Raw genomic sequence first — 26450 nt, forward strand, 5'->3', positions numbered from 1 at the left:
CAAATTATATAATAGAAAATGCCACTCCAAATTAGCAAAGAAAATATGTAAAATTGTTAATAAAAAAATTTTACAATGAAAGGATGCTTTTAAATGAAGAATACTGTTAATATTAACCATGTCATTCAGATCCCAACCATTGGTGGAACTGGTCTTAAGCTGCCACCTTAATTACTATTGTTCCAGTAAGTCACTCAAAGGACCACCCCTCTCATCCAAAAGTATATTATCTACAGTATAAAATTGAAACCTGTGAGAACTCATGGTCTTAATGCGTTTGTACAATACATTACGCACAGCCATCCTCTTAATATTGTACATATGTTGATAATTCCTTATCCTCAAAGGTTTCTCAGTTTTCCCAATATAAAAACTGAGAAAATGGTGGCATTGTGCCAGGTATACCACGCCGGTTCTTGAGGTATCTTTGACTCAGTTTAATTTTACCATATCCATGGATTAAAAAGATCCTTCAGAAATGCGGCAGCACTCCTTACAGTGACCAGAGTGCCCACATTTTCTCATGCTAAAACAACCATGGGTGGTTCCCACTTTTTCAGTCAATGTCTTAAAACAAGCATCCTTTTTGTGCACAAAATTGGGAGAAGAACCTAGAAATTGGAATTGTTCTTTGTTATCTGAAAAAATATTCCAGTTTTTAACCATCACCAATTATTGGCAAAAAAATCAAGATTGTAGGTAAGAATTAATGCCTTGTTGTATATAGCTGTGGTAACTAAATTATTGCATGAATTGTATTTTTCTTTACCTATCAAAGGATAAAATATTTCCTTTCCACATTTAGTTTTAACCTGCTCAAAGAAAATGTTGATAAATCTGGATGGCTAACCATGTACCTCTAGCATCTTTTTAAGTTTACTATTCTCCTGCATAAAAATCTCCTCCAGTGAAATCATACGTGAAAATCTAACCAACTGGCCTTTGACCAGTGCTTTCTTCTGCTGTATTGGGTGCCAACTGCTAAAATGCAACAGAGATAAAATGTTGGCTTCCTATATATATTGGATTCAAAGAGTACCTTTCCATATTTTTGGAAATCATTAAATCCAAATAATTAATTTGTTCAAAGAAAAACTTCATAGCGAAGTTCAGAAATTTGGTGGTACAATTCAAATAATCAAAAAATGTTTTTAACTTCTCCAAACTACCAGTCCAAAAATTATAATATCATCAAAATAACAACCATACAGTGACCAAAACTCCCTGAAATGGGATGAAAAACATAGTTAGCTTCCCATTGGGCCATAACTAAATTGGCAAATATTGGGGCGCATGTAGCACCCATTACCACACCTGTCTGTTGTCTAAATAGTTGTCCGTCAAAAATATAAAATTATTTTCTAATACCATCTCCATCAAATCTCTCAAAAATTTAATCCTAAAGAAAAAAAAAAAGAGCAGAACATACACTGTAAGCAGCAGGAATCACTTGTAGTCAGCCAACTCTTCGGTACAAGCTGTTTTTATTCTTCCACATAAAAAACACACAGATTGGGTGCTTTCATCCCCTGGAACTGGGGACTTCATCAGAATCAAATTGCACTCCATGATACATTCATTTAAATACTGTTTAAAATAAATAATGTCACCACCCTTCCCTGTCATTTAAAGGTAATTGCTCCAGGTAAAATATACTAACAATGAACATTGGGACAAAAAACATTTTAACAAAAAACATCATTTGTAAAAGAAGAAACTTTTCATATTCCAAAACATTTATTAAATGTGAACTTTGAAAAATGTCTAAAGTTAAAATTCAGAAAACATTTTATCCTTTAACATACACTTAAAATACTGTAAAATTAACCCCCTCCTTATTTAAATACACAAAACTTATGAGGAAGCTTTCCTTACAAATATTGGTTTTAAGGATAGCATCTCATTAAGACCTGGTGCATGTGTTGCAGCTAGTTTTATTTGCCACTTAGTCTCCCTTTCCTCTATATAATTCCTGTAATCACCCCCCTAGGGTTTGGTCTTACTCGCTCCACAATGCAAAATAAAAACTGAACAAAATTTGCACTCACTAAAGAGTGTTTATGTAGGGCATTATTTGTATTCCTTGTAGCAATCTGATACTGGTGCTCATATATCCTGTCCCTAAGACACCTTTCCATCTTGCCTATATAGTAAGCAGGACAGGTTTTACAAACTGCCAGATAAATCACCCCTGATGTTTGACAATTTCCTTTTTCAAAAAAAAACTTTGGACTTTAAAGGGTTTTGCAGGGTTACTGTGTTCTTAACTTGTATATACTTACATTGTGCACAAGCACCACATCTTGCCATACCACTATTACCTACTGCCTCACTTTTTTTAGTAAGTTCAAAAATCCCTTTAAGGTTAAGTCCAGTTTTGTATACAAAAGTGGGTTCCTTCCCAACAACTGAAAGTATTCTAGGATTGTTTTTAAGAATGGACCAATTATTCTCAAAAATCTTTTTCACTTGTTTAACTTGTCCACAAAATGGAATAACCATAGCCCTATGAAACTGTTTCTCATTTTCCAAGTTTCTTTTATGTGTAATGCATTACCTAGCAGTGGTTTAAATTTTATACCCCAGTCTCTTTTGACATATTCTACATTTTTCTCCAGTATGTTAGCTGGATACCCTCTTTTGTAAAACAATTGTGCTACTTTTTGTAACTCCCTGTCTACATCCTCTTCATTAGAGGTCATATGAGCAACCCTAACTAGTTGACCTTTGACAGTGTTATTTTTTTGGTGGTTGGAGTGATTACTGGTGTACTCTAAATAGGAATTCCTAAATGTAGATTTTGTATAAATATTGGACTTAAATCCTTTACTAGTTTTTTTGTATGTATGTGTCCAAATAATTAATGCTTTCTACACTGCTTGTGTAGATACATTTCAAAAAATTGGATGAGTTGTTCAAAAATTCCACTATTTCCTTCTTATTTTCTTCAGTTCTTGCCTACAAAATGAATACATCATCCAAAAAACGCACATCCATTTTAATATATTTAAACCACTCATTTCTGAAAAAAGCTCTATTCCTTCACATTTTGGAATAGATGTATACAAGTCTACTACATCCACCGTAAGAAAATAATTTTTTTCTTCCAAAGATTATTTTTAAGCCTACTCAGGAAATCCCAAGAGTCTTTCAAAGGGTGGTCTACCTTTTTGTAAACGTGTTTTTTCATAGAGAAAAAGTATTTTCAAAGAGCAGTTGGTAGGGCTAGTAGACTCACCTCTCTGGATGATGACTTTGATGAAGAATGTCTTTTTCTAAGAGAACGTTTTCTAGAAAGGGTTTACCCAGATTAATTACTGAATTATACCATTTTATATATTAAAAGTCAAAGGGCGTTAAGATTTAGGCCCTTGTTGGGTAAAAGTATTGAGTCAATTTCTAACAATGTTAATATTAAGGATGATAAGTATCTTAGGGTATTCACCTTGGAATATAATAGTGATTCCCATCGGGTAATAGAGTTGGTTAAAAAGGAATGGGACAGATTTACCTCCCTCACTGATTTAAAGGACATGCAACATAAGCCTTTAAATATTGTTTTTAAAAAAGGAATTAATTTAAAGGAATTAATGGAAAAAAGGAAGTCTGTTCAAAAGGCCAGGAGGCCGGGTACCTACAAATGTGGGGCATGTGCACAGTGTATGCACATAACAAATACTGATAAGGTGTGTATCAAAAGTAGGAATAAATATGTTCATAGTACATGTCCATAGTAATTGTAACTCCAGTGGTTTGGTTTATCTGGTATCCTGTGAGGCATGTTGTGCCTTTTATATAGGGAAGACTGAAAGACGCCTGAAAAGGCGGATTTATGAACATTTTTATGATATAAGTAAAAATAATGATAAGAATGCCCTGTATAAACATACACAGGAATGTGCCAAAGCAACTTTTTTGTTTTTTGTACTGGAGGTTGTTCCCAAAGATATTAGGGGGGGGGGGGTTGTGGGAAACCGTCATGAATATAGGGAGCTATATTGGCAGGTATTTCACTTGCACTATTATTAAAACTGAGAGCAGCTAAATTATAAAGGTTTTTTTCCTGTAATCAGCCACTAGAGGGTAGCATTGCACAAGTTTTTATATAGTGATTCTTTTAACTGCGTTAAAAGGTGATTTTTTATAAATACATTTATGTATATATATATATATATATATATATATATATATATATATATATATATATATATAATATTTATTAAATATTATACATATACATATTTATTAATTTGATATTTATTGTTAAACAGTTATTAAATGTGGTTTTTATATTATGTTTTTAAACTCTCTATTTGTCCTTACATATATATTTATTCCATTAATTGATGCAAAGGTTTTATTGGTTAATTAGTTAATTATTTAATGTAAGAAGTTATATAAGCATGTGCATTTTTGTGGATTGTGTTATCTGATGAAGTCTAAGGACGAAAACGCATTGTGTATTGTCAGCATTAATAAAACTTTGTGTATTACTACTTCGTGGTTGGCGACTTCTTTTTCCAAACTCCTGGTTTGGTTATTTGGTTATCCAAATAATTAATGCTTTCTACACTGCTTGTGTAGGTAAATTTCAAAAAAATTGGATGAGTTGTTCAAAAAGTCCACAAATTCCTTCTTATTTTCTTCAGTTCCTGTCTACAAAATGAATACATCATCCAAAAAACACACATACATTTTAATTTATTTAAACCACTCACTAGGAAATATTATAGTTTCTTCCCATTCTAAAAACACCAGATTAGCGTAAATAGGTGTACACTTTGCCCCCATCACTATGCTCTTATTTTGTTTAAAATATTCTCCCTCGTAGTAAATATAATTATAATCCAATACTAGTTCCATAAATTCAGAAATCAAACTTATTGTATCATCAGAAAAGTTAGTGTGTGTTTTCATACTTTCTGAAAAAAGCTCTATTCCTTCACATTTTGGAATAGATGTATACAAGTCTACTACATCCACCGTAAAAAAAGAAATGTTTTCTTCCAAAGATTATTTTTAAGCCTACTCAGGAAATCCCAAGAGTCTTTCAAAATGTGGTCTACCTTATTGTAAACGTGTTTAAGCCACTTATCTATTACCACCCCAAAAGAGTAGGTTTTAGAACCTCGTCCTGCTACTAAGGGCCTAAACTTAAGATCTTCCAACCCTTTATGAGTTTTGGGAATCCCAAAAATATGGTGGCTATTACCGGATGTTTAACTTTCAAAAGATTGTAATATCTCTGGTGTAATTCTTTCATCTATCAACTATTCTTCCAAATAATAATCAATACGGCGGTGTCCTATATTTATTTAACTGAGAGAGGCATTAGAATATATTTCAGTGTCATAAAGCATCTCAAATATTTTCTGAGAATATTGTAATGCCCCATATAACAATGTGCCCCCTCCCTTATCTGACCGCATGACCCTGATAGAGTAATCGTTTCTAAGCTGTTCTGATAATCCTTGTTCTTTTTTATTTAAATTGTATAACATACTCTGTCTTTCTTCTTCGCTTTTAAGTGCATATATATATCATCTATAGTGTTTTTTCTAATACACTTAAAGTAGTCTCTAAAGGTGGATTAAAGGTACTTCTCACCTTAATCTCCCTTTTTCTATTTATATTTTGATTCTGAAAAATATATGCTAAATTAAGTTTCCTCATAAATATTTTTAACTCTAATATTACATCAGTGTAGTTAAACTTTCTTGTTGGAACATATTTTAAACCTTTCATAAAAAGGGAGAAGTGCTCCTTAGTTAGCATAGTGTCTGTATAATTATAAATATGATATCCTTTATAAGTATTTACTATCCTTTCTTTGTATATCTCTTCTTCATCATCAGGGTGGTTCATCTCTACCAATATTCTCTGTCCCTGCCTTTCCACTGCTGTTGAAACATCTCTCCTTCTATTTTGTCTCTTGTTCCCCCTACCCCAGTTGTTCCTTAAAAATTCTTCCTATATGTAGTTTGTTTATAATGTTGCCTGGTGTTAGCTATATAAGCGGACTGGTTCCATTTCTTACTATTACAATTTCTTTTAACGGAACCATTATAATGTTCTTCTTGTATGTTTGCTAAAGAGTAAGCTTTCTTAACCTTACACTCTGCAAGGTCTCTTTCTAACTTTTTACATTTCCTTTTAAAAAGCTTGTCACATTTATTTTCAATGCCTTTCATTGTTTAACACATAGTTTATCATATTGTGGAAACAGCAAATCTTCTTGGATATCTTTGTTCAATTTCTCTGTCTCTACTATCAATGCACAGATTTTAACATCATTAACTTCTATAATCTTTGCCATCAGCTCTACACCACATTTGTTAAACATTTCAACAAATTCAACATATGTAGTGTCTGTAAATTCAATACCAAAGGGAAATTTATACACTCTTAATCCCTTTGCAACAATTTTCTTAGTCAGACATTCAGAAAGAGAGGCATTTTCCATTTGTAAAGTTTTAACCTTAAGCATTTTACTTTCAAAAGCATAAATCATTTCTTTCAAGCCCCCATTATTAATACTCAATTCATTACATACAGTTTTTTTACTTTTATCTTTTCCTGTATCATAGTTTGAAAAGACAAATGGTTTCTTCACCAAACATTCATAGTCCAATTTTTCAGTCTATTTATACTCTCCCAATGAATTCCTACACCACACGGCTTCAGAATCAGTTTCTTGTTGCAAACCATTGTCTTTATTAAAAGTAAGAGCTGTACCTGTTTGTTTAGGTCTGGATCCAGTCCTCTGCATTTCATTTTCATCATTTTGCCTATTATATTGTCCTGGGAGAATTTCTAACAAAAAAATCACATTTCTCATCGACAAAAAAGCTTCCAGGTCTGTTTTAATCCTGTCGTGGTCAAAGTTGCTGTGGATACATAAAAAATCAAAATCACTTTAAACCAATATTGTGAGGGATAACGAAAAAATATCCTTGACATGGATGATAATAAAACTAAGACTGTCACTGTAAAGCTTTGGAAATTCTTTTTTAAAAAATCCCATGAGTCCATATACAGATGCCCAATATTGTCACCAACCGCCTTAAGTTGATCATCAATAAATCTAGCTATATTGAAAATTTTAGAAAATTTTGCATCCACAATCAGATGCAGGGGAGGGATTCTTATATATCTTTGGAATTTCAAAAATGGTAGAGATCCTTGGGTTGATAACCTTTAAGAATTCATGATCATTCTTCAAAATACATCTTGTACCAAAAAATCATGTAACAACATATCAACTTTTTGATAGGCAATATTTCTTTGACTGATCGAAACCTCCTCATAAGTGTCACCATATAGCATATTGATCATCTTATTAATATAATCATCAGTGTTCTTTACCACCAACCCACCACCCTTGTCAGGCTTCATATGTCTAACTTGCCTGTTATTAACAATTTAATTCAACAAAGTCTGCTTATTGGGTTTCAAATTAAACTTATAACTCCTGTTGTTATATAGGATATATCTAATATCAGCCACACAATTTTTTTTCAAATAAAGTAATAATAGGAAGCATTGCAGGGTTGAATGACTTGGCTTGTTACACAAAGAAGAGATGTAATCCTTCTGAGTGAAATATAAATTAAAACTGAGCTTTCAAGTGAGCAATTTACAGTCAGTCAAGATATCTTCTATTCTAGCAGGAAGAAAGGTTAGACCTTTCTCAAATAAAGTGCCACTACTTATCTTCTCCCCACTCTGCTTTATGGTGCTCCCATCCTTACTAACCTCCAGCCTCACAACAATTAAAACTTGATTAATGCTATAACAAAATGTAGATGTAAATCCAAAAACCACTTGGAAACAAGTAATTTAGCGCTTTCATTCACTATTTATTTGGTGAACTTCTTCAGAAAAACATCTGTCATACCCTTACTTCCTTTTATAACACAATTATCCAGGAAATGACCTCATCAATCAAAAATACTATACATGTACACATAAAATCAAAAGTATTAACTAAAAGAACATATATATATATATATATATATATACACAAATGTATCCATGTGTTAATATGTTTAAACATTTTATGCATATTTGTTGTAAACTACCTATTCTTTAAAAAACATTTAAGATTAATCGACTCATTCAATCCTGGTACATCATCAGCACCTAAAAGTAACTGCCAATAAGCTTCTTTACATTCTAAAATGTTATTTAAATCACCTCCAAACACAATCTTGTCTATCTTTTCTACAACAAAAACTCAAACTTTTTGAAATCTGTGCATGTAGAAGCATGCTTTGCCAAAGAATTTGAAAAATCCTTATTTTTGATAGCTAAATTGTGCTCATAAATTCTCCTCTTTAAAACTCTTATGATTTTTCCTATGTAATAGTGATTGCAAGAAACACAGTTTGCAATATCAGGAAGAACTCATTACAACTATCGTTAGGATAGTCAAAAAAAATTTGAATATCAATGGATCTGAAGTAGTTACTTCATTTGCTCTGCAACCTGTGGGTATCGGATCCGATCTCGGATCCGAGCCGGCAGCTTTCCAAGCTACAAGATCCGAGCTCCTAGCTCCTCCCCCCTACCCATAATCCCCTGCTATGTGCTACATTACCTCAGATCGTTTTTTGCCATGGCTGAAGCAGCTACTTTTGAAGAGCTCCTTGGCTTTTGGTGAGATTGAACCTTTTTCTTTTTTCTGTCAAAAAAAAAATCTTTTTTCTAGTGTAAGAGTGTGTAGTTTTTCTGGGTTAGTTATCTATAGTGTAGTTAGTTAGATACCTTTGTTCCCCTTTCCTAACTAGTTTTCTGATAGTTCCCGCCTTTCACCCTCCCCCCTCTTAGTGTTTGGGTGTGTTCTTGGTGTGAGTGGTGTTATGGCTGAAGGGCCTAAGGCGGTGTTCTCGAAATGTACTGAGTGTGGCCATAAGTTTTTGCCGGTGGATGGCCACACTCAGTGCGTTTTATGCTTGGGGGTGGCCCACTTGTCATCGGCCTGCACAATCTGCACAGCCTTTAATCCCCGAGCTATCAGGGACAGGAAGAACAAGCTGATCCTGGCGGGCTTGTTGCCTCAGGAATCGGCTTCTTCTTCCTCCCCCTCTCAGGCACAGGCTGTCTCAGCAGCCCTCGTGCCTTCTGTGCCCCCGACTCAACCTGGGACTCAACCTCCCTCTTTGGTTGTGAGTTTGGGGGATTCAGGTACCTCCACTACGGTGGAGAAAAGACACAAGGACAAGAGACATAAGTCCCACAAAAGGCGGGCTGAGACTCAACCCTCAGCCCCGCCGTCTAAACTGGCTAGGTCTCCCTCAAGGGTCTCCGGATCCTCCCCCTCTTGGCTCTGTTCACCTCATTTTTCTCCGGAGCTGGAGGAGGAGGATCGGTCTCCCTCGAGGTCATCGAGACGGCCCTCCCGGCCCGCCTCGACGACTTCTTCAAGATCAACCAGAAGCCTCACTGAAGCAGATATGGATCGGATGATGCGCCGATTCATCCAGACCCAAATGCAGATGGGGGTGCTCTTGCCTCCCCCCCCTCTGGGGGGGAGCGCGGCCCCCATGTTTGCTCCGATTACTCCTTCTCCAACCCGTTTTTGGGTCTCGGAGTTATCGGATCCGGACCCTTTCGGAACCGGGGATTCGTTGGCGCCGATAGCTTCGGTTGCTTCTATGCCGGCTGTGCCTTCGAGTCTGTCGGATCCGAGCTCTCGGGGCCAAGGGCTGAGCATCGGATCCGGGGGAGCTGGTGTGTCTTCGGCTCCATTGGGTTCAGAGCACACCTCTCTCTCGGCTCCGGCTACATCGGCTCCGACCCCGATCCCTACCTCGGAGCCAAGGAGATTGCTCTCGGAACCTGGCGAGAGTAGCTCTCCTTTGGCTTTTGAGGTTGTGGAGAGGATACTGTCGAGGACCTCCAGGTCCCCAGTTTGGGCGTCGGATCCTCCCATACCCCCGCTGCATGTGGGTCTATCCTCCATCATCCGACCATCGGGACAGCCTGCTCAAGCCCTCCAGTTGGTTCTCTTGGAGGAACAGGACCCCGTTGACGAGCCCTCTTCGGACAGTCCCACCAAGGAGGTCACTCGTAAACGTCGGTACTAGAGGAGGCACCTGGACTCCCCCGAGTCCATTACAACCGACACGGATTTAGATGAAGGGGAAAGTTCCCCAAGGTCACCCCCTGAGGATGTCTCCTTCAGAGACATCATGGAAATGTTGCGTATTAGAGGGGGTGGTCTGCCCAAAAACCTTCCGCGGATGAATCCGTGTTCCTGGATGCATTTGAGGCAGGCCCTTCTACCTCCTGGGTGTCCCCCCCGGCTGACCCCCTGGTAGACCTCATTACTACCAGGGCGTGGAAGGAGCCCGACACCGTGGAGCCTATCCCGAAGTGACCCGACAAGATCCTTAGCCCCCCAGTGGATAGATTGTCTTGGGCCAAGGGAACCCCCATGGATGCCATGTTAGTGGCGGCTGCCACCAAGAGAGAACTCGCACAGGAGAGTTCTTCGGTTCACCCGCCAGATAAGGAATCTCGGGCACTGGACCGCATTGGGAAGCGGATGTTTAGTTCAGCGACCTTTTCTGTAAGGGCGCTGAACTATATGGCACATACCATTAGGCTGCAATGAGACTTAATTAAGGAATACGCTGCAGCCCCCCCCGGAGTCCATGTCGGTCAAGGACAAAAAAGTTTTCTCGACTCGTATGGCCACTCTGAAATCCATCTCTAACACGTCCATGCGTCTACTCTCCCATGCCACGGAGGGAGCCGCTAGGGCCAGCAAAGCCGGGGTCGTCTTGCGACGTCACTCCTGGCTCCATCTTTGCGATTTTGCGGATCCCTTCAAGGCATCCTTTGCGAATGCACCCTTTGATGGATCTTCGCTCTTCGGCAAGACCGTTCGCGAGACGCTGGTCCAAAGCGAGAAGGATGGGAAGACGCTGTCTGCCATCAGGGTCCACTTCTCGAATCCCCAACGATCCTTTTCTAGGAATCAGACGGGACAAAAGAAGCTGTGGTTCTGTAAGTCCCAGCAATCCCATCCAGCTTCGGACCCCTCGTCCTCTAGAGGCAGAGGAGGATAAGGAGGACGCCGGCCCAGAGGCAGAGGGGGACCGCGTAACTTCAGGTCCAGGGAACCCTTCCCGAATAGACACGCGCAGCAGCCCTGAGGGCTTACCCGGCTGTCCCTCTCTGGAGGCAGTTGGGGGGCGGTTGTCAGAGCACCTGTCAAACTGGGAGTCCATTACAACAGATCGATGGGTGCTCCGCATCATATCCAGAGGTTATACCATCCCATTCATAAACCACCCTCCCTTGACCAGACGCCATCCCGATGTTCCACCCAATCGAAGGGAGGCAGCAGCTTGAGAAGTCCTGAAGTTGCTAGAAAAAAGAGCCATCCAGCACGTCCCCCCAGACCAGTCCGGATTGGGTTATTACTCCAGGTTCTTTTTAGTGCCAAAAAAGACGTGGGACCTAAGACCCATTCTAGACCTCTCCGCTTTGAACCTGTTCATTCCCAAAGAAAAATTCCGGATGGTCACCCTCCAATCTATTCTCCCCCTTCTGCGGCAGAATGACTGGATGTGCTCGATAGACCTCAAGGATGCGTACTACCACATCTTGATGGACAGACGATCCAGAAGGTTTCTCTGCTTCCGGCTGGGAGCCAGTCATTACCAGTTCAGGGTTCTCCCGTTCGGCCTCACCTCAGCCTCCAGGGTGTTCACCAAGGTCATGGCAGTGGTTGCAGCCCACCTGAGACTTCAGGGCATTCAGGTCTTCCCGTACCTAGAAGACTGGCTCCTTACCGCCACCAACAGGCATCAGCTCTGCATGGCAAGAGATTATGCTCTGACCCTTGCCCAGAGCTTAGGCATCTCTGTAAACCTCCAGAAATCCTCTCTTTGCCCCGTACAGGTCCTAGAGTTCATAGGGGCCAAGTTAGATACCCGCATTTCTCGAGCTATGCTAACTGCGGACAGGATAAACAGCTTGTCGTGTCAGGTGCTAATTCTTCTTCAAAGTCCGGCCCCGGAGGCGGAATTAGTTCTGAGGGCACTAGGATCTATGGCAGCAGTGATCAGTCTCGCCCTTCATGCGCGTCTGCGAATGAGGATTCTGCAGTGGACCCTTCAAGTTCAGTGGTCCCTGCTACTCCATCCGTTGAATACTCCGATTCCTCTGAGCAGAGTTTGCAGGCACTCCCTTCTTTGGTGGCTCCACGCCCCAGAGCTGAGGGAAGGGAGGCCTTTTGTTGTCCCTCCCACCAAGCCACGCTGACCACGGACGCTTCTCGCCTCGGGTGGGGGAGGCATTGTTCGGGCAGAACCGTCCAAGGCACGTGGACTCCCCTGGAGACCGCTTTGCATATCACTGTCCTAGAGATGAGGGCGGTGCTTCTAGCGTTGCAAGTTCTCCACAACCTTCTACCTCTGGGGACTATTGCAGTCCAGACAGACAACATGTCAGTTGTCTGGTACATAAATAAGCAAGGAGGAACCAGGTCCTACCCACTTTGCCGGGAGGCTATGAGAGTGTGGGAATGGGTGATATCCACCAACCGCTTTCTGGTAGCAACGCACATTCCGGGTCGGTCCAACATTTTGGCGGACAAACTGAGCAGAGTGATTCTCACTCCGTACGAGTGGTCTCTCAATCCATCAGTTGCGAAGTAGATCTTCCGCAAATGGGGTTGGCCTTGCTGTGATCTTTTTGCTTCTCCCTTAAACACAAAATGCAGTGAGTACTTTGCAATACTTCCCCCCGAAGGGGAGAATCCCAGAGACGCTCTAGTCCATGCTTGGCCGCCCGGTCTACTTTATGCTTATCCCCCCCTTCTGCTCATGACCAAGTTCATACAGAAAGCCCGTCGGTTGGGGAGCAGAGTTATCCTCATAGCCCCATTCTGGCCTCGCCAGATCTGGTTCCCTTACCTGCGGTCTCGCAGTGTATCTCAGCCATGGATACTGGATCCCATTCCAGACCTGATTTCGCATCCGGCAGGATACCAACCCCCAAACCTGGTGAACCTCAAGCTTGCGACTTGGTTGCTCCAGTTCCACTGATGGCTAGGACTCCCGGTATCTCATCTCCTGTTAAGGCCATTCTAGTCGCAGCACGTAAGCCGACTACTAGGAAGATTTACTACAGCAAATGGAAACGTTTCTCTGTCTGGGCTAAAGATAGAGGCCTGGATCCATTTACAGTTCCTATTCCTACTATTCTAGACTTCCTGTCGCTGATATTTAGACAAGGAGCAAGTGCTTCTACAGTTAAAGTGCAATTGGCAGCCATCTCCCATTTCCAGGTGGTGTTTCCATGGGATTTGGCCTTAGTCTTACAAGCCTTGACAGGCCCACCCTTTGAACCTGCGGCTTCGATTCCATTAAAATTCTTGTCCTGGAAAACAGCCTTTTTGGTGGCCATTACTTCAGCCAAAAGGGTGTCAGAACTTCAAGCCTTATGTATGAAGCATCCTTATCTCATTTTTCACAAGGATAGAGTGTTCCTCAGGACTAATCCGTCGTTCTTACCTAAGGTGGCTTCGGAGTCAAATAGCAATCAATCAATAAACTTACCCGTGTTCTTCCCAAACTTTCAGAATAGAGGAGAATACACATTGCATAAATTCGATGTGCACAGACAACTGCGTTTCTACCTGCACAGGACTAAGGATTTTCGCAAGTCGGACCAGTTGTTCGTGTCATTTGCTAGATCGGCCATGGGTAAGGCCATTTCCAAAGTGACTGTAGCAAATTGGATTTGTCAATGCATAGTCCACGGGTACTTATCTGCAGGCAAACCGGTTCCTACGGGAATTCGCGCTCACTCTACGAGGGCTGTGGCCACCTCTGCAGCCTTCTGGTCTAGGATCCCCTTGGATGACATATGCTCTGCATCTACCTGGTCCTCTTCACATACGTTTATTTCTCATTATAAGTTGGATATGGTGTCGAGAGGTAGGGCTTCCTTTGGCTCTGCGGTGCTTCGGAATATCCTTCCATAAGGCCGCCCAGGGTTTTTCCCTAGGTAGCTGGGGACTCTGTCCCACAGGTTGCGGAGCAAATGAAGTAACTACTTCAGATAAAGAAGTTATGTACTCACCATAACGTTCCATCTGAGTAGGTACTTCATTTGTCTGCAACCGACTCCCCCTGCCATCCCCCGAACCTTTCGGGATTCCTGATCACCAAAGAAATCTTTGTTCAGCTTTAGGACAGTTATCTGGTGTTACTTCCTCTGTCGAAGGTAGGAGTTGTGTAAGAGGCAAAAAATTCGATCTGAGGTAATGTAGCACATAGCAGGGGATTATGGGTAGGGGGGAGGAGCTAGGAGCTCGGATCTTGTAGCTTGGAAAGCTGCCGGCTCAGATCCGAGATCGGATCTGATACCCACAGGTTGCAGACAAATGAAGTACCTACTCAGATGGAACGTTATGGTGAGTACATAACTTCTTTTTCCCTGCAACGGCAGCCACAGTTGGCAAATTCTGGGTCAAAGCACACCGAGACGTTGCTCCGGCAGGGTGGAAGAAACGGTTCAGCCACTGACAATTCTGATACTGTGACTGCTGATAACGGAGAACAGTTTTCCTCTAAAGAAGCAAGCGTTTGAGACTATATATGCAAGCCGGTGAACAACCCTTTCAGTTTTGTGGACATTACAAATTCGAAAGTTCATGTAAGTACTTCAGTCAACAGCAACTTACATCTTGACAGTATGCATTGCAAAAAAAAGTATATACGAACTGGAGAAATTGGTGTTTAGGCATGTCACTTTAAACCTTAAAATTCAATAGTTCGAGGAATGCCTAAACAGAAAGGTGGTGCCCCAGGGTTTGCGTACAGCAAAGTTCCCGAATTGTGTTACACCAGGGGATGAACTGAGCAAATTGTTAATTGAGCTGTACAATGACACAGGCTTGAACATGATGCGCTTACTTATAGCGCATTATCGGAGAGAAATATCTAAAATAAAAAACAGTATCAAATGTCTTGACGAGAAAATAAAAAGTTATCATTGTTTCCAAGATTTTTTAGTTCCGTACAATGAAGTAGAGGCGAAGGCCGACTGGCACAGAGCTACGATAGTGACAAGGAAACAATCAAAACTAAAAAGAGATATCATGGCTTATCAGAATGACCGGGCGTATATTTTTGTAGAGAAATCTATTGACTCATCCCATATGGTTTCTGGTAGGGAACCTATTGTTATAGTTTCCGAACAACAGTCTGATAACAGTAATGGCAACAAAGAAAAGCCTGCTATGTCAGATGAGCAAACTGGTGAACCTAAACGGATTTTAAATCAAGAGACTGGTGATAAAGTTCAAAGTGGTGTGTTGAGGGTGGAATCGAATGGTGACAGATTAGATGACAACAAACGGGTCAGCTATGCTCAAGTTGTTACAGATTTTCCTCAAGAATGTAATCAGGGTCCTTTTCTCTTGAATTGTTCAAAGAACAAATAGACTTGGAAGTGGTACAATACCACCCAAACCAAGGGGAAAGGGAAAGGGAAGAATTAAAAAAAAAAAACAGGTGGTAATTGAACACTTTGGACATAATTATTGTCTTGATGTGACTAATTTGTCTGATGTTTCTCTATCCAAAGATTTGGAAAAAGTTTTAAAGAAAGGTTTTTCCTTTATACCTGCATGTAACATGAATATAGGGAGACATCTTATTGATTTTAGGTTATACCTAAGGAAGTTAAATTTAAGTTACATTATGCAGGATGTCTTAAAAGAGCCCACTGGTGTGAACAAATTGGTAGACCACACACTTAAGAAATCTAGCACTTTTAATCCCCCTCTTCAGTCTACTCTGCAAGTTTTTAAGGATATATGTGAAAAAGATTTTAGGAAAATTACACGTTGGTTACTTGGAAAATCTTACAATAGAAGAAAAAGATGCATTACACGATTTGTGTAAAAATCCTGATATTAGAACAATGAGAGCAGATAAGGGTGGGAAAATAGTGGTTATGAATAATAAAGACTATGACATTTCTCTCATGAAAATGTTGGATGACACAAGTACATATCAAAAAGTTAACGTAAGTGAGGTCAAAAGAAGTTATCAAAAATAGATGTAGCTCTTTTTGACATGTATAGCCAGGGTGAATTTGATTATGAAAGCTATAATTATTTATTAGTTGAACACCCTAAGATGGCATCTTTCTTTGGAATCCCTAAATTACAAATGGATCAGAAATTTCCACCATTTAGGCTGATTATTTCAGCCAGACATTCAAAAACTGAAAACATTTCTGTTTGGTTAGACCATACTCTCAATCCGGTTGTTCAAAAATCTAAATTTTACCTAAGAGATTCATGGAACCTGTTAGAAAATCTAAGAAATTTGGATGTTACATTAGAAGCTACTAATTTTGGTACTTTGGACATAGGTCTTTATATACTTCTATTAATCAATTAGAAGGAGTTGAATACCTTAGGGATTATTTGACTGAGTACACAGACTTTACTAGTACCAAAGTTAACACTATTTGTAGTCTAATGAACTTAGTATTAGATAACAAATATTTCAAATTTAATAAAAGTTTATACAAACAAATCTCAGGAGTAGCCATGGGGGCAAGAGTGGCTCCTGCCTTTGCAAATTTGGTCATGGCTAATTGGGAGTTGAAGTTTCTTACCAGACACTCCAGTTATTCCAAAATACAAGTCTGTTATAGATACATTGACGATTTGTTTTTCTTATGGACTGGTACACACAGTGAGTTTGTAAAAATGGTGGAAGATTTCAATTCCACTACAGATTTTTTGGAATTTAAAGTGAGTGGATTTGGTGCATTCATTTCTTATCTGGATTTACATTTAAGCATTGACAAAGAAAGAAACACCTTTTCTAGCAAAATATACAGAAAACCTGTCTTTGCTAACCAGTATTTACATAGGGATAGTTTACATCTATCACACATGAAAAAAGGTGTTGTCAAGGGTCAGATGATAAGACTTAGTAGACTGACCACAGATGACAACACATTCATTAGTGAACTTTCCTTTTTAAGAACTTTATTTCTGTCCAGAGGATATACAACAGACTGGTTACAAAAGATAGAGAAAGAAGTTATGTTGTTACGTAAAGATGTGGCTTCACCTATTTTGTTATCTAAGGACATTTGTGTAGGTCCGACATTAGAGGTTGACACTACTGAGGCAACCAATTATACAACAGCGTTTCCTTTACCTATAGTAAATCAAATGTGGTTTGTTAAAGAGATTATTGAGAATAATTGGAGAATTTTACTGGGTAATAAAGATTTGGTTGCCTCAGTGGGTATTAGACCAAAATTCACCTATAACATTAAGTCTATATTAGAATCAGGCAATAAAAAAGAAGATAGCCTTTTAAGACTAGGTAGTACCAAGAAAGGTACATATGCTTGTAAAAATTGCAAGCAATGCAGATTTATTAGTAATAGTTCTTTTACTTTAAAACACTTGAATTACACCTTGTGGGCAAAGGACTATTACAATTGCAACACAAAGTTTGTAGTTTATATTGCAAACTGTGTTTCTTGCAATCACTATTACATTTGAAAAACCATAAGAGTTTTAAAGAGGAGAATTTATGAGCACAATTTAGCTATCAAAAATAAGGATTTTTCAAATTCTTTGGCAAAGCATGCTTCTACATGCACAGATTTCAAAACGTTTGAGTTTTTTGTTGTAAAAAAGATAGACAAGATTGTGTTTGGAGGTGATTTAAATAACATTTTAGAATATAAAGAAGCTTATTGGCAGTTACTTTTAGGTGCTGATGATGTACCAGGATTGAATGAGTCGATTAATCTTAAATGTTTTTTAAAGAATAGGTAATTTACAACAAATACGCATAAAATGTTTAAACATATTAACACATGGATACATTTGTGTATATATATGTTCTTTTAGTTAATACTTTTGATTTTATGTGTACATGTATAATATTTTTGACTGATGAGGTCATTTCCTGGATGATTGTGTTATAAAAGGAAGTAAGGGTATGATAGATGTTTTTTCTGAAGAAGTTCACCAAATAAATAGTGAATGAAAGCGCTAAATTACTTGTTTCCGAGTGGTTTTTGGATTTGCATCTACATTTTAGTCATCTAGTTTTTGGTTTCTTGTGTTGGTTTTCCTGAATGCTATAACAAAGTTGCTAAATTTACAGAACCCACCACTGTATAGCACTGAAAAGTCTAAGTTGGTTAGAACTGTCACATCAACTAACATGCCCAACTTCTTACTAACTATAAAATTATTCAGCATCCATCTGCCTGTCCAGATTAAAAATATTCTGCACAGCTATGTTTTTAGTCAGTCATTGTAATCCAATGACTAAAACTCCTATCTCTCTACAAACCTAGCAAATCTACTGGGCAATGTTAGTACTTGTACAAGGCTGCTAAGGCCTGGAACTCCTTACCTGTATCCATCAGGTCTGTACCCTCCCTCTCATCTTTCAAAACCACTCTGCAAGACTTCCTAGCGAAATTCTGGCTGTGTTCTTGTGCAAATCTAGGATAAACGAAATCCCTAAATGTGAACAAGTATCTTCTCATTCCTTATACCTCCTTACTCTCCCTTCTTTACTTACTTCCTTACTGCTATCTAATTCTCTTCCCTGACTTTCTCTCTAAATATACCATAAGCCTGTTTTTCCCTCACTTCATATTGCAATTCTTATTTGTATTGGACTAACTTGCCTTTAATTTCTGTACAAACTGCGTAAAATTTCTCTAAATATTAAATGATTGCCATATACCTCATATTGATTTTTAATCAATGTTTTTATATCGTGTCTAATTTATAATTATTTAAAATACAGATGTTTTTGTTTTATTTTTGAAGATTGTAAAATTACTGTTCTTAAAATGTTTCATAATAATTTGGAGCTTTTCTCCCTGGACCTCCACTGAAAATGGGCTTCTACCCAGTCGGATTTTCCCGGTAATCAAATGTCAATCAATAAATAAATAAATACATCAGCCCATTAGTCTTCGATGACTAAATCACTATAATTAAACACCTTAAAATCATGCTGTTTATTGTAAACAACAATCAAGTCTCTGATTCATGTATGGTCTTACTCTGTTCCTCTCCATGCTATTGTGATATTGATGACCTTGTTCCAAATCGCTCCACATCAGGGATTGCTCTACAATGTGTTATACTCTCCTCTGTTGTCTGTTCCTTAGCCTTTCTAACCTCCTGAGAGGTTGGAATTCTTAAGACACCCCCTCATTTTGTTGGTCCTGACGCCTGTTTTGTTGGTCCTGATGGCTATCATGATTAGACTCAATAACTTCTGCGGTACCACCATAGCCATCATTATAGCTATCACATGTTTGAATGTTGTTATTATCTTTCTCCCTAGAATATTTAGCTCTGAGTGGGGCAAGATAAGCTTTACCACTTTCTTAATCAAGTTTTTCCCTTTGAAGCATCTTTTTCTTTTTACTCTTAACACCATGGACTGTTCTATCAACTTTATCAAAAGTAACCCAATTATCACTTTGTTTGACTGTAAATAATACATAAGAAGTTAAACTACTATCTAAAGTTATTAAATAATTGGTCCATGTCCTTCAAATTGTGCTTTATAAGCACCTTCATAAGTTCACAACCACGTCATTTGAATAAGTTAATTAAATCATGATGCAAACACAATTCTTCTACAAGTCCCATCAGGTATTTCCAATAATGGAGCCCTTTCAGTACACAATTTACATGGATGCATTCTTTAAAGTAACTATTTTGTTGTTTTATTTAACTGGTGTTTGTGGGGTGTTTAGACACTACTGTATGCTACAGAAACCTGGGCAGTGAAGGCAAAGCAGATTAGGAAGCTAGCACTGACGGAGATGAAAGGGTAGAAGGATGCACACTGCACTCTGAGATATAAGAAGTAATGATGAAATCAGAGTAAAAGCCTAAATATCTCCATTTACAGAGAAGATCAAAGATAACAATACAGTGGTTCGGTCACATGTGCAGGAAAGCAGAAAATTATTTGGTGAAGAGGATTTGGGAGATACAGGAAGAAGGCAATAGGAAACAAGGACATAAAGGAAAGATGGATTGCATGAAAGAAGAACTACAACGGTCAGATATGACTGTCGAAGAAGGTAGGAGAGTGGAACTAAATCGAGAGAAGTATCTGACACTATGCAGAAAAACAGGAACAGGAAGGTTGGTAATGATGGTGACAAAGCAGATCTTTACATAGAGCTCTGCTTGTGTTTTCCAGTCAGTCTACAATGTTCATAGATTAGTACTAGGCTGACTGCTCTTGTGAGCCATTTTAAGCCTAGCCAATTATCCCTTGAGAGACTCAAACCCTGAACCTTGTGTTTGTAAGGCAAACACCTTAACCATTAGGCCACCCTCCCAACCAGGGAGTTTCTCAAGATTCTGCATTTCATGGCTTCTATGATTCTCATTATTCCTTTGGCCAGACTTCCCATGAGGAAAATACAATGATTTCTCAAATCAAAGGTTTATAATACAAGACCAAAGACACATTCTTTCGAATGCATCTTGGTCGAACATAAAAGACAAATGGCAAAATATCGAAGCGGCATTTAAGCAAATTCTTTCCCTGGGAAAGAATTTGCTTGGCCGCTTTGGTACTTTGCTGTTTTCGGCACTGTAGTGCGGTCTCGGAGTTGGTATATTTAAGTACGGAGGTGTGGGGGGTGAAGCCCCCACCTAATGTAATGTTTTAAATTTTTTGTTGGAACAGCTATTTGTTTCCCTTGGAAAAATATTGCTGTTCTGACAGTTCGATATTGTAAGCTTTTGCTTACATAGGGTAGATTAATCACCGTTCGCTTTTTTAAGCATTCAGTGATATAATATAGACCCCAAATCAATATGGTCGCAGCACCACACCCCCTGACATTTCAGATTCCAGTTCTATGATTTATAAAAAAGGGAATTACAGTGGTGGAGAAGCCATATATCTCTAAATACTGTTTCCCTTTTCCCTTCCATCTCCTACTTAGTCTGTAATAACAGATGCCTCAAAATTTCTTTGGGAAGTTTTGTCTTTGGTGGCAAATGTACAAGGTCTTTGGAACAAACAGGACAGACCAAAACTATGCATAAATGTCAAAGATACATTGGCAGTAATAACTGCCCTCAACTCTCTGAATCACCTTTGCTCCTTTGGATCTCTTCAAGTGATCACAGACAGTACTACAGTGAGGTAGTGCATAAACAAATGGGGTTAGGGGGTACCAGAGCTTAACCTTTGTGCAGATTAGCCATGGTAGCTTGGGATGTAGCAACATGACACAATCTAACCCTACAGGCTTTTTAAATTCTGTCAAAGCAAAACATATTATTCCAGACAAGCTGAGTAGGACCAGAACAGACCCTTCTTAATGGAAACTGAATACAGGGAATTGATCCAACTGTTTGGAAATCCTTGAATAGATCTGTTTACCTCAACTTATAACAGACAACTAAAGAATTTCTGTTACAGAATTCCTTGAAAACAGGCCTGGAAAACAGATGCAGTTGCCTTTTCATTCTCTTGGATGGGAATGTTCCTGTATGCCTTTCCAATGATATCCAGGAACATCCTAAAGATTCAAAAGGATTCTCCAAAGATAATTGTTTTGAGCCCTTTCTTGCCCATGCAGCAGTGGTTCTCCCTTCTTTTGAAAATGTCCATGGGCAGTTACCACAATCTTCCCCACAGACTGGATTTACTCACACAAGACAAAGGTTGTTTAATACAAACCCATCTTGAAACAACTTTATCTGATTGCCTGAATGATAGACTTTTAATATATTTTAGGCACCTACTTTCTGAGGACGTGCAACAGGTATTTAAGGAGGTTAAGAAACCTGCTACTAGGAAATCATATATGAGTAAGTGGAAAAGGAGATTAATATAAATAATCATAATAAAATCTAGGAATGCCTCTGTCAAAAAAAAACACTAGTTGCTGTTACTAAAAAAAATCCAAAACTGTATGTTTCATTACCAAGAAGTGGATTATTAACATAAGAACATACTTCTCTTTCTGTAAAAGATCCAGTGGTCAACTTGTTCAACAAGTCAACCATTTTAAAAGCTAAGGTGTCTGATTTGACCCTTACATTCAACTACCACAACAGCTGGATAATAACCATAGAAATGAGGTAATTCATGATGTTCTGTAAATTAATTAGCGTTCTTACCCCTAAAGAACCCCTGACTATTGGACAGAATATACTTACCCCTGGACTTGACTATACTCTTCCCTGTTCCTTTAATAAGAAAAAAAATCACTCTTTAACAAGATATTTTGTTTTTATTAGTCTCTGAACACTGAGTTCACAACTGCGCATCCCTCTAACAAACCAGCTGCTTTCGGTTAACATTGCTGGGGTGCTTTTTCTTGAATTTTTTTCCACACAAAATCCATCTCGTGGATTATATCCTACCTTTGTCCCTCAAGCCATGATACCCATATTTATTCAGGTTGCTGTTGCTCTTGAAAGACCATAGGCAGGCTGCTAAGCCAGCCTGACATTCTGCATGCTTGCTCTCAGAACAATGATGCAATCCAGCCTAACCATTGTAATGTTTCTGAATTTATCTTTGTCAGGGAAGAGCTCTCATCTTGCTGTTTCACTCTAGCTGCCTGTAGCTGGGACACTTGCTGATGTGAATGTTTGCACTCATACTGCTTTCCACTGCCTCTTCTCTTATTAATCCTTTTATACAAAGTATAGTAAGAAAACAGTGCATTTATAAGGCTCATACATCAAGCTATGTGTGATTTGGGCTTCTCTCTAGTGTCTGTTCGGTATCTGTGTCTTGTTTACCTTGTGCAGTGATAGTTTTTTTTGTCCTATTCTTTGCATCATTAGAGTTTCTTACATACTAAATTAATATTGCATTTGTGTACTTCACTCTGCAGCTCGCTTGTGTCTTTACCATGATTGAAAAGGATGTGCCTGATTAGTTTACAAATAACAAATAAGCAAATACAAAAGCTGGTTCCATGGCATAGAGGGCTAAAGCCATGATTATGTTGCACATAACTGAAGTTCAACTCAGGCACCTTTATGAGCCCACGGGGGAGGATGGGAGTGAGCAACCACTGCTGTCCCACCAGTCCTGGGGAAAGGAAGGTGGTTCTGGCTTGTCACCCAAGCAATACCTTGTGGGAGCACTAACTGTCTACTCACTGGAGTTACAAGCCATCCAAGCCCACACAACTGTAGTGCAGTCACACTGAGTAGTTGAGGGGAAGCGGCATATAGTGGCACACTTCCCCTCAGGAGGTAGCACTGCATGCTTGGAGGAGCCACCAGTGGGAAGGGGGTGCTTCCAGAGTTAGAGGGTTTACCAGCCTCCAGGACCACACCAGGGGAATTCAGAGCTGAAGGGGATCCCTGGGCAGAAATAAATGGGCTTGAGGGCTCTCATCTACTCCCAGAGTGTACACCTGCTGCACCCTGCGCTCTGTTATTGGACCCATCAAGCAAGATTCTGGCAAAAAAAAAAAAAAAAACAAATAAAAGTATAAACTACAACTAGTTTTAGCATCTAGCAATGTTTCTCTAGCATATAGCAATGTTTCTCTAGAAGTTAGTTCTTCAAATATTCTCTCAGTTAAACATTTCTATCCATATCCAACATATTGCATTTGAGTTTGTCAGGCATTCATTGAGTTCTTTGTTGTCTTTTATTAAAGTTACTGTACTATTGTACAAAAATTGTATCAGTAATTTCACTTTCATTTTAATTTGTCTTCTTCCAAGTATAATGCATTTTTAAATTTTTCAGCAGAAACATAAACAGAACAAATGCTGATCCTGACTTAAATATAATAATTCTTCATGAGAAACTGTGATGTTAACATGACGTATGAAGAAAACAGCACAAGCTGATCCTTTTATTCACAACAGTCCTTCCTGAGAAACTATGATAATGCATGAAGTATTATGAAAGGACAGAACTGACCAGAAATGGCATTGCAGTATTACAATTTATACATAACAGATGGCATAGTAAAACACAGAGCTGTGTTTTGCTTTTAAAGTTTGGTGAAACAATCTTTTGCAAAAGTGATTCATCAGCATTACTGACTACCATACATTATTTCCTAACCATATATTTATATGAACACTGTAGTAAAACATTATTTTATAAACATCATTTCATTTCTATTTACCTTAAAAAATGTTGTATACTGTTTCACTGTGGAGGTTAATACAAGTGAAATGTAAACAAAAATGTATGACTACATTTAGGTAACCTTTATGTTTCTACAGATGTAGGTCTAAATAAAGTGACCATAAATATTAATAAAATATGATTCATGAGATACAAAAGATATTCTCATTCCTGACTTGATTATGTATACATTAATCTTGCATTTTTGTGTGCATCTTTATCACCATATGCATCACATATCTAACTGTACTTGTATCAAGATTCTCCTAAAAAACGAACTACTGCATAGTGAGTTTTAAATTAAAATATGTGCTGTTAAAGTTAATGAAGTGAATGGCATGGTAATAAAAATCTATCCATTAAGTATTGGTTTTGCAGCTGCAGGCCAGCCAAGCAAAGAAGCATACATTTTCTTGAATTCTCTCTCTCTCTGTGAAACTATATTTTCCCTAGACACCAGTCAGTGAAACCATCCCAGGTTCCCTGCTGCTCTGCGGGCAACACAGCTGCACACTTCTGCACTGCAGGCAACTCAGCTGAGCACTAAGCAGTGTCCCCCCACTTTTCATCCCTAATCTTCTATAGAATAGGTCTCCTTGTTAATCCCAGAGCAACAGCTGATCTAATTTGCCCTCTCACAAATTAGTACTTAAGAATTACCTACTGCTATGGACAGTCAGTTTCACAACATTTCTCCAGCCAGACTGATTGACATGGGCATCCTGAGGCAATGTATTAATTGTCTTATGTATACTGACAACCACTTGCCCCTAATGCAAACAAATACAGTATGTGAGAGATGCAACTATACCATGAAACTAAAATCAGTCTTCTCACGTAACAATAAATAAGATATCATACAGGTTGCCAGCACACACACCTCTCCACTCACATAAGATAAGGTCAAGACTCATAAACCCACATATGTGGAGGTGCTTACTAAGAACCTACCAAAACACCAGAGACCTCCCAAGCGCAAACAACCTAAACATTCTGGTACATGAATGGAAATCACCACTACACATAACGCACATATCAGTGTCTCAGCAAATAAGCCCCTAAGGCAAATCTCCTCAAAACGTAATGTTCTGGTCATAGGCGACTCAATAGTGAGACACAAAGGTGTCCCCATCACCAGGCTGAACAAAGAGAAGGTCATGGTCATCTGCCCATCAGGTGCCAGGATCCATCAAGTCATGCACACACTCAAGTCACTCAGCAACAATTTCCATTATGACTCTGTCATAGTACATGTTGGAGTGAATGAATTGAGACATACCTCACTGTACTATATAAAGAGAAACATGACTGAATTCTCAGATTATGTGTCCGAGGCAGGTATGTCCCTAGCTCTGAACAGACAAAAAATGATTAATTTAAATAATTGGCTTATTTTCTGGTGTCACTCCAGGGGGATCCATTATCTGACAGCCTTGGAAGACATGGTCAACAGACCACGCTGCTTTGCCAGAGATGGCCTTCACCTGTCTCCTCAAGTTCTCAGATATTGGCAAAGATGCTTGCCTTCTTCATAGTGCCTTTTTAGGCAATAACAAAACTTTCAATGTAAAGAAATCCACTAGAGACAAACTCAAGGTCATGGGTCATGCTGCTTAATGCTAGGAGCCTAAACAGTAAACTGCACTCCCTGGAAGCGCTCCTCACCTTGGAAGATGCTGACACTGTACAGTCACTAAAACTTGGTTCAAGGCCACAGAGAGCACCCCGGCCATACAAGGCTACAATGCCTTTCACACGTTCAGACCTCAAAATGAGCGTGAAAGAACCAAAAGTGGAGGTTTATCCATCTTCATTAAATCCAAATACACCTCAAGACTGGTAATACAGTATGACTCTCTTGAGCTACTCCAAGTCCAAATAACTATAGGCAAAATACCCTACCACATCATCGCTAGCTACAGGCCCCCCATCATGAACCAGGAGAAGCACACCACCTACCTGGACCTACTAGAGTCACTCAGTATACAACCAAACACCTTGGTCATGGGAGATTTCAACTATCCTTTCATTGATTGGGTGACTTACATGAGCACAAACATGATCACTCTGAGGTTCCTAGATTTTGTTAATTCAAATGCCCTAGAACAGTTGGTCTGCATCCCCACAAGGGGCTCAAATGTCCTACACCTTGTGCTCACCAACATGGGGGTCACTGCACTACCCCCTGTGTGTTGCCCTCCCTGGTAAGGTCAGACCATAAATCAGTCTTATTTGAAGTAATGATCAGACCTGACACCCCCACAGGGC

At 39.2% G+C, this 26450-nt stretch overlaps 1 protein-coding gene across 1 annotated transcript in view; it reads left to right on the plus strand.

Moving 5' to 3' along the window:
• LOC122808164 (alpha-2-macroglobulin-like) overlaps window positions 1-24342 on the plus strand; it is a 366256-nt gene extending 341914 nt beyond the window's left edge. Inside the window, exon 9 of the mRNA XM_044079137.1 lies at window positions 23793-24342. Within this exon, the coding sequence (XP_043935072.1) occupies window positions 23793-23803 (11 nt within the window). The 3' untranslated portion in view covers window positions 23804-24342. The remainder of the gene's footprint in view (window positions 1-23792) is intronic.
• The last annotated feature ends 2108 nt before the right edge of the window (window positions 24343-26450 follow it).

Source organism: Protopterus annectens, chromosome 8.part0, assembly GCF_019279795.1.
Source record: "Protopterus annectens isolate FY-2018-M chromosome 8.part0, PAN1.0, whole genome shotgun sequence".
In the NCBI taxonomy this organism is placed as follows: domain Eukaryota; kingdom Metazoa; phylum Chordata; order Ceratodontiformes; family Protopteridae; genus Protopterus; species Protopterus annectens.